The 18830-nt window shown below is 36.2% G+C and overlaps 1 protein-coding gene across 2 annotated transcripts in view; it reads left to right on the top strand.

Annotated features, from left to right (window-relative positions):
- Positions 1-18830, top strand: part of DNER (delta/notch like EGF repeat containing) — a 145415-nt gene that overhangs the window by 52936 nt on the left and 73649 nt on the right. For both annotated transcript variants that reach the window (XM_072867265.1, XM_072867264.1), the window contains exon 2: positions 10062-10358. In XM_072867265.1, the coding sequence (XP_072723366.1) occupies positions 10062-10358 (297 nt within the window). The remainder of the gene's footprint in view (positions 1-10061; positions 10359-18830) is intronic.

Here is an 18830-nt window from a genome sequence, read left to right as displayed (position 1 = left end):
ATGAGGTTAAAAGAAGCACTGCCTCTAACCACTGAATGTAAAGACCTATTTTACGCATCTGAAGATTGGCTTATTCTCAAGGTTCAGGCATATGCTGCTGTTGTCATACCTTAACAAGTTACTGTGTGTGAGCTGCCATGAAGGAACTGAGTTCACTCTTAGCCTGTCATAAAATGTGAGATAAAAAGTTGTAGTTTAAACTGCTTTCACAGAGCAAGAATCACAGGGGCAGAGTGTGACGATGGGAATGAGTGTCAACATGAGTGAGCGGTGGTGTTTAAGCAAGGAGGAGCAGAGACATTTTGGGCTTTTATCTCTGTTCCCAACATTGTTCAAATATTTAATCCAATTACTTCTTGCAGTAAAATGATAAGTTCTTCAGGGATTAGGAACTAGATGTTGATTTGAAAGTCTTTGGACATTGGTCTTTATGTGCAAGTAGGTGCTTTGTTATGAGACAAAGATGCTGACTTTTCTCTACTGTCTCCGACCCTGTCTTAAAAGCAAAAATCACTTGTGACCAGAAAACTGCTTAGGCTCCTAATCCAAGAAGGAAAGCTGTGAGTCCTTGTCTGCTGTAACAACAAGAGAACCGAAGGCAGCTACTTCACACTGGCATCCCTTTTCACATCCCATGCTCTTTAGATGTCAGTTCTGCTCAGTGTGTTGATTATATTAGGTGCTTGATGTGTAACCCCTAATAACTATATTAAAAATGTAGCTGGGTCTTGGAATTCTAATCCTGAGCCTGAAAGATTAAAATTAAGTATATATAAATGTACAGAGGAAAGAGTTTTTAAAATAGTGATCAGTAACTTAATCCAACACAGCAATACACAGAACGCATACTGAGAGAATGCATTACTGTGTTCGCAATTTTTTTAATCTTTCTTTCAGCATTTCTCCAACTAGATGATATTTTAACTTTTCATCTGGCAGGATGTTTAAGTATGAGAAATAAGAAAAAAATCAGGAGACTGCATACCTGTGATTTACTGTGCTGTCAGTAGTACTGGACGGAGTGCAGTAATGTTGGTTGTAATGCTGGTCATTTGAAAGCACTGGAGGACCTATATAATGCTCATGTATTTGACCAGGTGCATAAGTGTTTGCTGTTTTATTAATTGCCAAATGTCTCAGCTGGCAAAATGTCTCCTTTCTGATGTCTTGTGGCTTGAAATTATAACAACTACTTCTTTTCCAACTCCCCAAATTTTAATTGTTTTTTCATACTTGATTTGGAAAATGTGACATCACTGGACTGCTGATTATATCACATCTCCTAGATACCTTATGGATGTGTTTATTATCTTTTCCTGTTTTCACAGCCTCTTGTGGGCAAAAAGCTATGAGAGTAGCCAGTTGTCACATCTGTCGAGTTTTTCAGGATTTCATGGGGTGTTGATGGTTCAACTGCATAGTTTTACTGCACAGCTCACTGTGTTATTCAGTCCTTCTTCGCCTGTTCTTACAAGAACTGTGTGCCTGTTTTGCTGTGTCTCATCTAGAAAATGTCTGAAGCCTCAGACTTCTAAATCAAGAAATGCCATGAGTACTTGAACTAATGAAGTCTTATTTTATATGAATTTGTGTCTTGAGGTTGACTGATGCTGATGCTGAATAAAATGAGAATGCTGTTGCTGTTCCTGTTGAACTTTGTAAGGGTGCTCTGTCTTGTAGCTAGCTTGCTGTATAATAAAGTATGAGCTTATGCTGTGGTCTTTTTGCTAGTTAGAAGACTTCTACAGGCTTGATCCTCTATCTGGTTGCTTGTTCATGCAATGGAAGTAAAAGAAGTTCAATTATTTTTGAGATCTCTAGAAAACTGTCAAATCTGGTTTGTTCACTGGGGTCAAAATTTGTAAGGGTGTACAGACACATAGATTGTGTAAAACTTGGCATACCTGAATAGAGGCTATAGCATGCTGTTGTTTTTAAAACAGCTAAAAATTTAGGAATTCGAGATCTTACTTTCAGTAGGATAAGTAATTTCTTTAGTCGGTTTTGAAAATCCCAGTAGCAGATTGTTTGGGATTTTTTGTTTCATAAAGATGTTTGAACTGTATTCCTCCCTGGGCTAGTCCTGGTCTCATCATAACTCGGAGTATTCATGGCAGAACTTTAAGATTTTGAAGTAATATTATTAGCCTTGGATTAGACTGTGACCCATATGCTTAATTTCAAACTTAAATTCATTAGAATTAATTAATCTTTTGTTAGAAAAAAAGCCTTTTAAAATCTTTTGCATGTAAGTTGGAACACTTGCTTGTTTGGTTTTTTTATAGACTACTACATGGCATTTTTTAGGTCAATTAATGACTTCTAGAATAATATAAGGGAGTATATTTACTTAATTTCAGCTTCTCACAAGTGAATAATGTATTTGAAACTAGCAGAAAGTTCATTCTGGAAATAAAAATGTTATGAATTTTCATACCATTACATATCTTAATGTCCTATCATAAAGATATTTTGTGCACCCTACTGTTGCTCAAGAAAAAGTACTTCTAAAAAGGGAAAACAATATTAAGAATAAAGACACTATTGATAATTCTTTCACTGTGTGATGTTTTCATAACAAAATAATAGCATAAAATCTAAACAAACAAATGTATGGTGCTAGTGTAACAAATTTAATGCTTTGTCTTCAGAATTATCCCCTAGTTTTACCACCAATAATGAGAGTGCCACTGGGGTCCCATTTAACAATTATACTGCAGGTTGCCAACCCTTACTGAGAGTAAAATGAGGTAATGCTGTGGTAAAAAACCTGAATGCTAGTCTTCACAGATCTATTGGTACTTCTTAGATCCTTTCTGATAGGTAGTTGACCTATCTTCAGGATGGATATTCTGACTTCATTTTGTTTTTGAAAAGCATCTTTGCTAAGTACCGGTGTTGCTGAAAAACACAGTAAGTTGTCTACTTGAAATGTAATATTAAATCCACTCTATATAGAGAAATATCAAACAATTTCAATGGCCTTTCCCAATAGGATAAAGGAAAATATATATTAAAAAAAAAGTATTAAAAATAATCTGATGAGAAAAGCTGAGAAAAACTATAAGGTGCTTCACAATAATTATTTAGGTACATGCTCACATCTAGCAGTACTCTGTGGTTAGTGTGAAGTAGATATTTTCCTTTTGTTGAGGGAGAGGGAAAGTGATCTCAATTTATTTTGTAGTTATTTCAGTATGCCTTGAGGTAAGAATGTGCTTGAGGATAGGTAGAGCAAAGCAGTTGATGTTCAGTAACTTATTATGCAAGCGTAACTTAGCCATTTGCCATAGCTCTGTTTTTAAAATCTATCATGCTGTTTAAAATTTGCCTTGTGTTTGCTGGTTTTTCAAATAGATTTGGGCAGCCATGCTTTGGTTCTCAATTAAACAGACAATTTCTTTAGGCATTTTTTTGCTGCTTCACTGAAGTGAAGAAAATATTTTATACCCATTTATTACATTCACTGGCAGTTTCATTACTCTGAATATTCAAAACTCATAGAATGAGAATGGCAGCTTGGAAGCAATCCAGAATGCTCATGGTTAACGGTGTTTCAAAGAATCATGTTCTGAGTTATCTGATAAAGTTTGCACTTCTTTATTGCATTTATTGATGTCTTTCCTGATGGGTTGGGGCATTGAGTGGAATTGCGGAAGGAAAACAGCAAATGTTTACTTCTAGAAAGAAGTTGCTTACATTGTAGTTTCAGTATGATATAGTTCTTGGCATTAGCCTTCTAAATCTTGGTTAATTCCAGCTTGTAGCTTGTGTTGCAGCTTGTAGTTAGTTTCTGATAACTGAAATTTATGTGGCTGCCGTATTAATGTTCTATGTAATACATAAATGTTTTGTCCTACTTACATTGTTTTGAGGGATGGGAAAGAAAGCCCCGATTGCTCTGGTTTCCAGGACCTCCGTATGAAGCACTTTCTATTACTCTGTGGCCTGCCCATTCTTTAAAGTCCCTGATAGCCAGGGCTCAAATGGATGTAGTTCATAGCATATGGGTACTTTTTAGTATGAAATAGCACCTTACTGACACATTTTTTTTCCTTCTGACAAATAGTGACATTCTGATTTCTGTATGGACTAGCTGGTATCTGATCAAGGTGCAGGTGCTCACTGCACCCTGTGAGGCAGTGTTTCACTAGGACGTAGTACTAGTTCTCCACATGTGGTAGAACAATTACTTACCAAGAGCGTCCTTAAACACATACACAAAAGTAAGGGCAGGGAGCTTTTCAGTAACAGCCGTTTAAGGTGGAGATACCTATGTGCACCATGGGGCTGATACTGGTTAATTTTTACACTGTCCTGAGACAAAAAAATCTGATTCATCCTAAGTCTCATAATCACAGTGTATTAGGCACTCTTTTTATTTCTGTTATGCTTGGTCACAGTTGGAAAACTAGTGTATTCTTCAACCTACTAGTTTTCAAGCAGCTCTTGTTTTGATAAAGAGTATAGTGTCTAGACATGCAATATCAATATGATTTTGCTGTCTTTTATAGGTCAATTAGAAAAGATAATATAATTTAGGAATTTTTCTTAACTTTAAAGACTGTTTGCTGGATATTTCTCTGAATGCTTCTGTTTGCCTGAGCAAAGAAGTGTTCAGAAGAAACCTGAATAGCCACAGAAAGAAACAAAAGAGAGAGAAAGAAAGAAACAAACCTGAATAGCCATAGGTTACAGATTTAGCCTTGCTGTACAGAGATTTATTTCTTTATTATATTTATTTGTATTTCACTGCTGCTTGAGAGTTCCTATCTACATCTGGCTCTGTGCTTCCCATCCTGAAAAAAATTGCTTTCTAACCAGACAACACAGGCAGTGTGAGAAAGGAAGTGTAATCTCCATTTTACAGTTAGGAAAGAGGCAGAGATAGAGTCTGCCTGTTCTCAGGTCACACAGGATGTCTCTGGGAGAGCCAGAAATTGAACCCACATATGTTGTTTGAGTCCTCCTGAGTCACAAGACAGTCTTTTCTCAAAATAGAAGAAAATGCATTTGTTCGATATACTCATCTCCATGCTTTTTCTGTGGACACTTTTTGGAACATTTGGAGTTTTTTTCTATTCCAATTCATCCTGTTTTCTTGTCTTTCATTGCCTAGTTTGCATTAACATTTAAAGTGTGATAGAATGGGATTTAAAACTTCACTGTGTGAAGGACTGAATGAGGCTGAGTTTAATAATAGTTTGAACATAATTAAACCATTCTTTCAAAGAGATTACATTTCTAGATAATCTTTATTGCCATTGCTATGTAAAAGTTCTAAATCTGTTTCCATCTCTTTTTCATAAATTGATGCATATGCAAAGATAGTATGATATTTCAGATGTGCTTATAAGAAAAAACTTTTTTTTTTTCTACTTACTGTATTAAAACCAAACTGATAACAGCTTAGACTGTAGGTTTTAATTATTTTCTTTCTAAAGTATTCAGAAGTTGATAATTTTTAATGCACTGTGCATAGCTTGAAATTGGCATGTCTGATCCCTTTTCTCTGTTGGTGATATGCAGTGGATCTTCCCCTGACCTTTTCCTGGAGAACAGTTGTCTGCTTTTGTATTGGGGAATTTCTTCAGCGATGTAGGTGCAAAGCCAGTTTTACTTTTACAGATTTAAATTTTTCCTAAGATCTGTTTTTACCATAACACATGAAGAAACTAGCTGTCTAAATCCCAACCAGCTAAAGTCACTTTACCTATTTGAAAACCACAATATTTTATCCTATAACTGGAAAAACTATCTCAGGGAGCCAATGAAGAGTTGGAAACTTTTGGACTATGTCAGCTTTTAGTATCTGAAGACTGTTTCAGAGGTTATGAGTGCTGCTGGACACATATGTAAAATATCAGCCTTTGGCATTGTTGTGGCAGCTTAGCTTTGTTAACAGGTTGACATTCACTATGTAGAATAGATTTAAAGAATCTGCTGAATTCCTAATATGAGGACTGGATTTACTTTGTTTTTTCCATATTTTACTGAAGTTGCAAGCTGATATAATGTTGTCTGTGACTGTAGGCAACAGCAAAAAAATTGAGCCAAAAGTTTGTTTTGTACTAACACATCTAAGAGGAGAGTCACAGGGGAAAACAGGTTTTACGTAGTGTTTAGGAGCTCATCTATAGCCTTCTCTTTAGGATTACCATTCTATTTTTTTGAAGCTTTCTGGAGGATCTACCTGGACTGTCTCCAGGTAGAACACGTAGAACCACTCTGAAGAGACGCTGAATGAGCATTAAATGACAAATTGGTGTCACCGCAAGGAGTACCGGCAGAAAGATCTTGCAGATTTATCTCTTGCAGTGTTTTATCTTAAACTGAAACCTTAGGAAACAATTGGACTGGCTGGAAAACAATCCATGTTTGTGAGTGTGATTCTTAAACAAGCCTAGTGTTTATACCATATTCAGTTTGCCTTTGGAAAATTAACTGCAATATGAAGGGCACCTTGATATGCACCTATTTAGGATTCTATTGGAAAAATACTCCAAAGATTACAACTGTCCAGGCATATGGAATAGTAATTGGATGCAAATACACTTCATGATTTTTAGCTCAGCTTTGTCAGTTCCAACTGCTGACTGTGCCTATTTAGTCAATGAATGTATTATGAAAGCAGACAGACTATTAAATGGAGAAATGGGGATGAAAACAAGACCTAGATATTAAATATATATTCTTAATCAAGATTGTTGAAATTCTATATATACACCTAATACCTATACACCTATACCAATACACCTATAAATACACCTAAAAAAAATCTGGAATTTTTTAGTAGTGATTCTATTGTGTTCTTTTTTAATCATGGGCTATATGGATACATATTAATTGCTTCCTCCTTTTCCCTGTGCAGCAGTATTTTAAAATACTGTGAACTTCACAAGGAATGGCTAAAAAAAGGCTCTTTTAATTGTGTGCTCACAGTATACTTATGTTCAGCTCTCAGTATGACCAAGGATGTTTACTTTTTTCTGTGAGCTTCAGAAGTTTGTTGAAGGTTAAGCCTTGAAATTCTGCTACCTTTTAATTCTGATGTAGCCATGCTGTTCACTGTGTCAAGATGTTTCTCAGAGCCCTTGCTAACCATTGCTGCCACCTTGCATAGGACTAGAGGAACCACAGAAACATCACAACCAACACAAATTAATCAATTTTATTTGCTCATCTCTTTTTAACTGCTAATTAAAATGAACTTTCTTTAGTTCAACAGAAAGCTTATGTGCACAAAGGACACTGATTCGTTTTGTTAGGCTTACTGAAAGAAAAATGAGCTTTAGAATTAATAGTAACTAACAAAAGGGATGATAAGTTAAAATCCTGTGAAGTACTTCATAAAACTAAATTCTGAGAAAGTGAATGGCTGAAGTTCTACATCTACACTCATCTTTTTGTATTCTTCATCTAAACCAATCAGTCTTAATTATTTTCACTTCCACTGTGTGTGGAAGGTTAGTGGTGATTCATGGCGCACAAGGTGTTCTTCAGTGCGTGGCATGGGCAGCAGTAAGCAGTGCTTGTCATTAAGCACATCTGTTTCCAGTCAAACAAGCTCAAAACAGTTTACACCAAATAACATGTATCACAGAGCACTCTCTATTATTTTGCTTGTAAAGTGAGTGGATGTATTCACTAAGGGGAAAAAGTGCCCTTTGTGATTGTTTGAAAATGGTATTTTTTCTTTCTTGTTACTAGGTTTGTAAATAATAACCTTAACATTTTAGGTGTGATGAGAACAATTAAATTTCCTCAGAACAGAATAAATGCTGATTTATTAATCAAAAATGGTTTAATGTGAATTTGGATTAATTGTGAAAGAATGAGTATAGAATTTATCCAACAATAGGATAGCTGCATGTCTTTGAAACTCAGATCTAGTCCAACCAACTAGAACACGAAAAAACTGTTGCAAACAGTTTTTGAACTGGGCTTTGTTCACACGTCAACACCTTTTATCTTCAACACTCCTAAAAGAAAATGAAATTCCTGTGAAAATCACTGCTGCTTGGCAGTGGGAGCAAGCTTAAAATGTAATTGACAAACCATAGAACAGAACTAGGTTTTGTTCCTTCCTGGAAATTGTTCTTTTCTTTTCTGTCACTTAAATATTATTTTGTGGAGAAGCGATCTGGAAATTGTTCTTTGAGAACTTATATATTCTGTTGATTTGCAGGAGAAAGAGACTTTAAGGAGATAAGCCCATCTGATCATAAAAATCCATACTTCCTTGATACTTGATACATTAAGTATATATAAACTCGCTATATAGTTGAGTTTTAAAAATGAAGAAGAGTCAGAGCTTGACCCTGATGTCTAATGTATCACCTGATATGTGTGAGATGTATCCCCATGCAAAGTAAATAACATTCAGAGCTGTAACTGAACCACAAGATAAATGAGTAGACCATATATTTTGGACTTTCTTCCATGGCCTCTAACTCTTCTGCATCAGTCAGTACAAAATCTGAGATTCATCATTGACTGTCTCCAAAGTTAACTTTCATAATAATGTTTCCTCTGTTTTCTGTCCAAAAATGTTACATAGGCTGGGGTATACAAAAATTCCAGCCAAAGAAAGAATTCTAGCTGAGGTCAATATTAGTACTATTTTATATAAGAAAGTGTAATAGGATTTGGTGTCCCTGACACTAGGCCTTTGAACTGATGGAAAGGTAAAATTCCTAGTATAGACCCAATACTTGTTTTTATGACAATAATGATATATAAAGCTTATGTAATTATTATGATAATTGAAACAAATATTTGATGATAAATAACTGTGGTGCTTTACTGAGAAATATAATAAGACACATTGCTTATGCAGGGAAGGACTGGAATATTGTACAGGGAAGAACTGGGTAACCTTTAGGACTGGAGCACTTGGGTGAAATTTGCATTTAAAGACTGCAAAATATCTGTTTCCAGTGATGGGTTATCGCTTTGATGTGAAGACAAATTGAGGAAACTACCTGGCTTAGTTGGTGAAACGATGACAGTGAGTCAGCAGTATGATTTAGCTCTGACTAAGGCAAACATTTCTTAAGTAATATCAAGGAAACTATTTCCAGGACAAACAAAAGTATTGATGCATTTGCAAAAGGCAGTGCTAAACTATGGAGTCCAGGGTGCAAAAATGAGCACGTGAATGGAGGGCTTGTCCTCCACAAGGAGACTGAGCAAGCATGGCTTATTTAGTCTGTGAGATGAAACTTGAGAAGAGTTTGTAGATGTATTCTATAAATCCATTATGGATGTAAACATCAGCATAGAAGAGGGAAAAGACATGTAACCTGAAAGTCAATGATGACATAAACTGACTACAAACTAGCTGTAGATAAATTTAAGCTGGAAATTAGAAGAAGGAATGCAAGGCTAGGACAGGATTTTTCCTACATCACTGAGCTCAGTCTTGTCCTATACTATTACAAATGCTGTTTTAAAAATCAGCACATTTTTGCCCCAACTTTCTAACTCTTGTTTGAAAGTTTTCAGCACCAGAATGAATCAGATTCTGAAACTGCTGTCCACTAAATGAAGTGTAGGTAAAAGACCCAGCTGTTTTAAAATGGAAGTTGTGTCCATGAATAGGATTGTGTGATGTGGTTAACTCTGACAACACAGAGCTGCTTCCTGACCTGGTGATCCATATGAGTTCTGTGTGCCATCCCTGTTTCTGTTACTGTGTGAAATTTCTAGATGTTTGTTGTTTTCCCTGGATAGGTTACTCTTTTAAGACTGGTTTTGAAAATTCCTGATTATGAACAGTGGCCATGTTCCTACTTCATGTTTATCGCTTTGCTTGAATGTGTTAACAGTGAATTCGCATCAAATGGTCTGAGAAAAGTGGTTAAGATACATGAATCTATATTCTTCTTTAATCCTTTGAATTTACTTCCTTGAAGATACATCAAAGATGAGCTTGGTTTATAAATATGTTTAGAAGATAAATACAGGAGGGGAAAATAATCCTGTTTTATGGTCTTTGTAAAGCTCAGGAATAAATCCTTTATGTGCAGTAATTGACCTATACGATATGTTTTTCCCAGTTTGTTTCAGATCCTTGTGCCAGCAACCCCTGTCACCATGGTAACTGCAGCACTAGTGGTGATGGCTACCTCTGTCTCTGTAGTGAAGGCTATGAGGGAACAAACTGTGAACACTCATTTCACAGCCTTCCGGTCTCTGAACGGACAGAGTCGATGTCACCAAGACAGAGCAGACCGGTCTCATCCACCTTGGAACCTGACATTGTTCTTCCTCGTTCAAGAGCAACTGTTACATTACCTACATGGCAGCCAAAAGCGGGACAGAAAGTTGTAGATCTGAAATGGGATGAAACAGAGGTGAGAATATTCTGTCTAAATGAAAATGCACAGAAAAGAACTGTTAAATATTATCATTGTCGGGTTGTCATTTGTGCATGATTTCATGGATGCCTACATGAGAGGACTGAAGATATGATCTCTGCCCTGAGTTAATATGCTAGTAAAATTAAAAGCAAAAAAATTTGATACTTGTTAAAAGTAATGGGCTTAAGTTGGCCAACGTATTGTATTGGGTATTTCTTTGAAATGGGATAATATTGTTTCTTCCAGTCATTTGTATGACACCATATGGCCAAACATCAAATAGATTTAGGAAAATCAAAAAGTTAAAGCAATACTTTTAATATATTTTTTGCTATTTGCAGTTATAATCGAATGTTGTTTTGAAAAATACATGTCCCTGCAGTGTTAAGAAAACATAGCTATTTGAGGATTAAAAATGGTAGTCAATATATTGCACAGTGCACAAGTCTAGAGATGCAATGATGGTGGAAGAAACTTTTAACCATTTGTTATATCTCTTAGTAAAATGACAAACTTAATATCTGGCAAAACTACAACTGGAAAGCACACAACATATGATCCTTAGGAAATGTGATCTTTGCTTTCTACTGTTTTGTGCACTGTTTTATTAGCAATTCTTAGATGTCTTGCATAGACTCTAGTATCTGCAAAAATAAAAAAAAAGTATCAAACTTAACCCGGTTACTGTTAAATATTAATCTTTACATGTGAAAACTGAGTATAGATAGAAAGTATGTTTGCTCACAAACAAAGAAGAATTGATTATTTATCTTTTGATAACTTTTTAATGTATTAAGTTCATTCTATCACATGACCATCCTCCTCCCTTCTTCTTTGAAGTCCATCACCTCAGGGATGATTTGTACTTCTCTTCATTGTTGCTCTCCTACTTGGAGGTGTGAGACCACTACTTCTACATATGCTATTCCTATAGCAGTTAGTACTGGAAGTCTCCAACCTGATCCAGACATCACCTACCTATAGTAACACTACGTGTGTGCAAAATGCATCCCAAAGAACAGTCTGCCATAGAAGTGAGCATCTGTTTTGGGGGTAATGGTAGTGCCTTTTTTTGGTTTTGTTTGGATCAACTTAGTACCAAGCACTAGGGGTAATGAAGCATGTTGGTGAAGAAATATTATAATTTCAGCAGGCAAAGAATTAAAATCTTTGTGACATCTTTTTCTTAATGAAAAATGCATTGTAGAGTAAAGTAATTTCATTTGAGTTTATTCAGGAATAAATAGGTAAAATGTCAGCTGTATCTGTTTTTTAAGTGTTTCAAGGAGTGTGATTCTTCTGAAGTGTTTTCATACACTACATAATGAGAAAGTGAACAGGCATCAGTTTAATCCTGGAAGAAGTATTTTTTTCATCATTCTTTGCTAGCCCAAACATATTTGTTCATGTTTTTACAGTAACATTTATTTAAATCAATTTTTGAAAGTAAAATCAACCTGTGTAAAATATATGTTTGATGTGTTATGACTCTCAGATTATATCTGAGGTGCAAGTAGTTATAGGGTTGTATCCCATTTCAGTGGGAGTTCTGGTGGGCAATGTCTGGAGAACAGAGCTTTATTTCTTGGAATTCCATCTCCCATATCTATTATTTTACAGCAGAACATGTCGGGCACCAAGTATGGAGTTTGGAGAGAGCACTCAAGCAGAAACAAACAATCTGCTTTTATTACTTAGTTTAAATGCAGTGTCATCTCTGCATGGGTGCTCCATATGTCCTGATCAATTAAGGGCATGCCCTTCTTTGTACCAGATTTCCCTTGTGTATCCTCCTCAATCTGTGGTCTGGTATTGTATAAGTAACATTTCTGCCTGGTTTGCATTTTAGGTAGATTCACTAAGCATTTCAGCCAAATAGATCATTCACAAGTGGATATTTTAATAGCTGAAATTCAGCCTTCTGCGTGTCTTCTGTTATCTGAGAAATACATATAGGTTATCAATTGCAATTGCATTATTAACACTAACATGGAAATTACTTGTTATCCTATTATGAAATTACTTGTGTTGATATGTTTTGAATATATTGTGATGAATTTTGTATTTTTCACAATTTTTCTAGTGTAGTATAATGACCTTCTGTTCTTTGGAATTCACAGTGAGAGAGATGCTTATCTGAAAGAAAGAGATTTCAGTTGCTGATTCAAGACACTGTCTCTGATCTATTTTAAACTAAAGAGGGTTGATTTGCCTGAAGGTTTGTGTTCCAAAGCCTCTTTGGTGGAGGCTTCAAGAGTAAAGAGTTAAGTGTTAAGCAGGAAAATACTACCTTTCCTCATAGCTTTAAATCTTTGCAAAGTTTGATCCTTTCTTGCCCTCTTAAAAGGAAAAAAATAAAGTAACTGTAGGTTTTGTATTGCAAAAATCTACTGTTTTGATCTTCCTTGAGATTCAGAGGCAACAAAGGCTGCTATTATTATGTTGGGTTTTTTATCTTCTAAGTCAGCCTGTTTTTCACATTATTCTATACTGATACTGCAAGTTAACTAATGTTCTTCATGCTCTTTTGTCTGTCTGCTCAGAGAGAAATTTTGCGAGTATCTCTCCAAATGAAATCTCTCACTATCTTGCAAGGACGAAGTTTCCACAGAAGCTTTTTCAGGAAGTTTTGGGAACTCAAAAAATGAACACCTGAGAGAAGTAAACTGTCTGAGAGGCATGATGTATAGTTACAGTTGGACGTTTTTTCTGTATTCCTTGGATACTAGGGATATGCTTGGCAGTACTTGCTTGACTGAACCTTCTTGGTAATGTCTGCACCACTAGACAACATACAGATGTCTTTGGATACAGTTTAATTTCTCAGAGAGCTCTTGCTATAATAAATTAGTCTTTTCCTGATATGCAGATTAAGGGCTGCAAACACAGATCATGGAGAGAAAAATGTTCTTGTCTGTTGGTTTCTTTAGTATAATAAGAATTTATCTTTGTGCTCAGCTGTTGAAAGAGAACTTTTTTCCTACTTTGGGCAACTAACTTGTTCTACTTGCAAGAGAGATACAACTAGCAATCCACATTTCCCCAGTTAAATGATCTTTTGTGTTACAGTGTAGAAAAGATATATTAGCCAATAATAGAAGAAAAAAGAAACCATCTCATTAATCCTACTCAACTAAGAGATCCAGCAAAGGTTTCTGTGTACAAAATCAACTGTAAGAATAGCAGTACCATACTCATATACTACTTTTCCTTAAGAGCTCTCAAATTTTTTTCAAAGGAAATCAGCAGTATTATTCACGTTTTACAGATGGAGACACTGAAGCACAGAGCAGTAAAGTGGTTTGCCAGGTGCGCAGCCAGGAATTAGAATGCTAAGCACGTGAGTCCTAGTCTAACCTTTTATTTATACTGCAATACTACTGCTCAGATTCAAGCTTTTGGAACTAGTGATTAGAGGCTACAATAAACTTGTAATTCCCTTTGCAACGGGGACAGCACTTGTTTTACATATGTTCTTAGTCAGTAAATTATAAGCCTTTAAAAGGAGTATGTCTGGGTCAGGTGAAAAATCCTGAAAGAAAGTGCTCCTGCTTTGCAGCAATGGAATATGCTTAAGGAATAATTATGCTTGAAACAGAGACCTTTGAATCTTTGACTGCTTTATGTGTTGCTGTTCATGCATTTTTTGCCAAAGTATGCTATGGGTGCAAAAGGAGGCTGAACAGAGTTATGGAGGAGAGATCCATCTGAGGTTGCTAAATACATAGAAACTCCATCCTTAGAAATGACAGCTTAGGAAAATCTTTAACATGGAAATGGGTGGAGGCTGGAGGAAATATGCTTGCCCTTTTCTTATCCTGTTTTCTTGGCATTCCCTCTTATGATTGCTGTTGGAGTTAAAGTACTGGAATATGTATACTTTTGGTTTGACTTAGGACAGCTCTTATACCTATATATAAGATTTGTTTTGGAAGCCTCTATTATTTTTCTTTTGGCTTCTAGAAAAAGATATCATACAAACAAATAAGGAGACTGAAGGAAACATAGATTTTGCTAGAATAATCTTAACTTTCTTCTAGACTAAGTCTATAACTTCACTAAATCTCTCCTCTACAATATTTCTGTGTGTAACTTTCTGTACAAATGCCATTCTGATAGACAACTTGGTGTAAGCATCTCTGGATAGGTAATACCCTTTATTATATTTATTTTCAAAACACAAACCAAAACATCTCTAAAAGCTCAATATGCTCAAACAAAACTTATGTGAAGTTCGCACAAACCTTAGTTTAGTATGTTCCACTGCTAAAAGATGTTTAATGGATGGCCGTAAATACTAGCTTTCCTAAAATCAAAACTCTTGTATCCCCTTTAAGGACAGAAATACCCTATAGAAAATTCTAGTGAGTGCAATTATGTCAAGATACTGAAGCCCTGCTCATCTGAATCTGTATTGGTGGGTGGGCTCAGCTTATCCAGTGCTGTCTTTAAAAAGTATCTGGATTCTTAACTACTCTTTCAGGAATCATCCCGTCTTGAAGTCTTTGAGAGTCTGACAAAAAAAAAAAAAAAAAAAGAAGTGTTTACTGCCTCCTAGCTTACTCTCCAGTGACCTGAGCTCATACACTGCATGTAAAGATTTGACTGTGTGGAATTTTTGCTCAATGAGCTTGTTTCCACAACGTTTAGCTTTATTATTCAGAACAGCTCCATACACCCTGGAATAAAAATGACCATTATTCTGGAATAGAAATGACCATTATTTGTTCAAGGAAGTAATATTTATTGAATGACTGTGTCGTGGTTTAACCAGGGGGTAGGCAGCTAAGCCCTACACAGCCGCTTGCTTACTCCCCCATCCAGTGGGATGGGGGAGAGAATTGGAAGGGTAAAAGCGTGAAAACTTGTGTGTTGAGATAAAGACAGTTTAGTAAGTAAAAAAAGGGAGAAAAAGAAAACAACAAAGAAAAAACCAAACAAAACAAAGCAAAACAAGTCATGCAAAAAACCCAGTTGCTCACCACCAAACGACCGATGCCCAGCCAGTCTCTGAGCAACAGCAGCCCTGGCCAACTTCCACCCTCCACACCCTAGTTTTATGGCTGAGCATGACATCATGTGGTATGGGATGTCCCTTTGGTCGGTTGGGATCAGCTGTCCCAGCTGTGTCCCCTCAAACTTGTGCACCCCCAGCATACTTGTTGGCAGGGCAGTCTGAGAAGCAGAAAAGGCCTTGGCACTGTGTAAGCACTGTTCAACAATAACTAAAACATCCCTGTTATCAACACTGTTTTTGGATTTGTGATGAAACATAGCACCATGCAAGCTACTCTGAAGAAAACTAACTCTATCCCAGCCAAAACCAGTACAGACAGATTGTCAGATTTTATGGAGTTGACATTGATTTTGGTGGCTAGCTTGAGACAAGAAGGCATCTGGCTAATATGATTACGCAGGTAGCATATCTGAGAAAGTGTCATTATGTAAGATGACCTACTATGCCTGCTGAAGCATCTACCTCTTGGTGTAATGTCAGTATTGTTAACCTGTGACAGAAATACAAAGTTTTAATAGTGTTATCTAGAGGATTGCCATGCATCAGAATGCACTGGATCCTTTTGGCAGTGTGATTGCTGACTCTGCAAAGTAGCTTTTGCGCAGATGAGCAAAGAAACACTAACTGCCAGCAACAGAATTCGCTGGGTGGATATGCAGCCTTCCTTACATCACATTTCAGTGCTACAATAACTGGCAAGCCTTCTTCATTTGATACTGTTTTTGGATGCAGTCTGTCAGTCTTTCCTTGGTGTTCTTCAGAGAGGCACTACTCCTACTCTAAACACTTTTGCTTTTCTCTCCCACTGGTGAGATATGTTAGAAGTAAGCCTTTATTTTCTTTCTGTTCTGGTTTTCTTTCAAGCATTGTCCCATATGAAACTCTGGAGGGTAGAAACAAATACACTCATGTGGAGGTTAAGCTATGTGGCACTAGATTTTCAGAAGCAGTAGTTTTTCCATGCTACAGGGCGAGGGAACTGCTTTTCTTTCTTTTATCATTTTGTTCTGTCTGAATGGGATTTCTGTGCCAGAAACAATCCTTGTTTATTGCTTGGCATCTTCACTACAAGAAGATAGTAATTGATCCCCCTCTTATGGTTCTATTATATTGCCTTTTATTTTCCTACTTCTCTTTTCCCTTTTTAATTCTTTGCAGACAGCTGTTCAAGATCTTATAGTCAGGATCTAACCTGTTTTATTTCTCTCTCATATTATTTTTCTCTTGCATAAGGAAGGCTGACAAACATGTTATGTTTCTTCAAAAATAAGAGATACCTCTTGCCACCCTTAGAGGGTTGGAAAAGAAGAAATCCTGCAGGCCTTATCCTGGTGGAAAAGTAGTTATATGTTCAGAAAAGGCAAAACTGCACATTATGAAACTTGCTTTATTGAATTGAAAGTTAATATGTAATCCCTTGGAAGAAGATTTGAAAGAGTTAGCATTTGCAAGAGCATTACTCATAATGCATTCATCATGACAGTTTCTGTCCTACTGAAGAAATGAAAGGTTATCTTTCTTAATGACCATGTCAATTTTCATGGGAGACCACCCCAGAACATAGCCTTGTTTTTCTCAAAGAACTAATTTTCATACTCTTTCCATTAACATAATCTCTTTTCAAATATGTTTAAATTTTTAAGCATAGAGTTTTGAGTTTTTTCTTTTAAGCACTGATCTTTTCGGTAATATGAGTTTATATTCATCTCTTTTATTTAGTTCAGGAATGATGTGTGGAAATGATGTGTGCATTCATGTATTCTGTTTAATTCCAGACTAATTTGCCTCACTTTGCTTTGGCTGCAAGACGATGCAGATTTCTTTGTTGCGTCATTAGGAGGTAAAAACAAGAGAACAACTTTTTGAGATGGAAAGACGAGAGATTAACCAAAGAGAACCTTGACAGCTAGCACAGAAGGAAAGTGTCAATTAAAAATACACAGGTGTCTGTGTGTGCACACACATGTGCAGTACTTATTTGTGTAACCTTTGGGGATATTTTCAAAATGAAGCACTCTTATTGTATGTTGGAGTGGGGTTTTGTGAAAGCTGTGATGTCACTGAAGTTACAATGGCAATTCACAGGGAAGGCTCAGGCTCATGGGGTGAATTCTTACTCACAGAATCACAGTGTAGGTGAGGCTGGAAGGGGCCTCTGGGGATTGTCTAGTCTGACGCCCTTGCTCAAAGCAGGGTCAGCTAGAGTTGGTTGCTCAGAACTGTGTTCAGTTGAGTTTTAAATACTTCTAAGGATGGAGAGTCCACAAGATACCTGGGTAGCCTCTTCCAGTGTTTGGGAAGTATCTGTTAGTTTTCAGAAATATTCATTAATATCTTGTTAATAGGATAATGAGGAATTGCTAAGGGTAATGTGAATTTGTTCATTCCACTTACCACTTTTAAGTTTGAGGAAAGTGTGGCATGTTGGCAAGAAATAAAAGCCTTCTGCAATTCCTTAAAGTCAGGGTTTGAGATGCAAAAGAAATGCAAACATGTATCATGGTAGCAGAATGGCTATATTTTTTACTGTTCAGGATTAGTCTGCCCGTGTTGATAAGGCCTTGTAGAATTACAAATGTCTGGTCAGCTTTCCAAGAAACATACTGTGAAATTTCATATACAACAAACATCTTCAGAGAACTACTTGCAGTAGTGAGAGGCTGCATATATGTATCCTAGCATAAATTTAGACTTAGAGACCCTATGTTACTTTTCTTAGCCTCATTGAATTAAAGGCTAGTACACTTAATTTATCAAAGTAATAAAGGCACTCATGTAAAAATATTGCCTTGGGATTTATGTATGTATTTCAGCACTTGTTGAATTAAGTGTATATCTCATTATTCTGGTTGGTGCGTAAGGTAGGAGAGTATCTGTACAATTCACACTATTTAATTTTTTCAGAAAAGTTGTAATATGGAAGAACAGTCTGTTGCTCTCTTCTTAGGTATCACACCTGATTTCCTTTGCAAACTTATCTATACTACTGCTATGGCCTGGTAAGGTAATCTTCTAGCCAAGTCACTGCTGTCTTGTTAAGGTCCAGGTAGAGGTTGTAGGAATAGGTACTCTTCTGGAGATTTCACTCTTGGTTTCTCAAATGATGCTGCTCTTTTACCCATGTGAAGACTTGGAAAGTTAACACTGTTAAAACATTTGAAGCAGAAATGTAGTATTTATATATTAAGTTCTCTTTTAAAAAACAAGAACATGATTTAGATGCAAACTTATGGAACACGTGTGTAAAGAACAATTCTGTATTTCCTATCAGAAATTTGATATTTAAGCATTTTAAACTCTAGGTAATATATTGAAGAGCAGCTCTTCAATATATTGTGTGCTGATGTAGGAGCTTCTCTTTGTAAGCAGCTCCTAAACATACTTTAGGGTCTGGCAGATTCATGAAGATTTTGTTTTCTTTCATGACTATTTTTAAAGTAGCTGCATCA

Source organism: Ciconia boyciana, chromosome 7, assembly GCF_034638445.1.
Source record: "Ciconia boyciana chromosome 7, ASM3463844v1, whole genome shotgun sequence".
Classification (NCBI taxonomy): domain Eukaryota; kingdom Metazoa; phylum Chordata; class Aves; order Ciconiiformes; family Ciconiidae; genus Ciconia; species Ciconia boyciana.
Note: the sequence above shows the minus strand (reverse complement) of the source record. Positions and strands in the feature narration are given on the sequence as shown.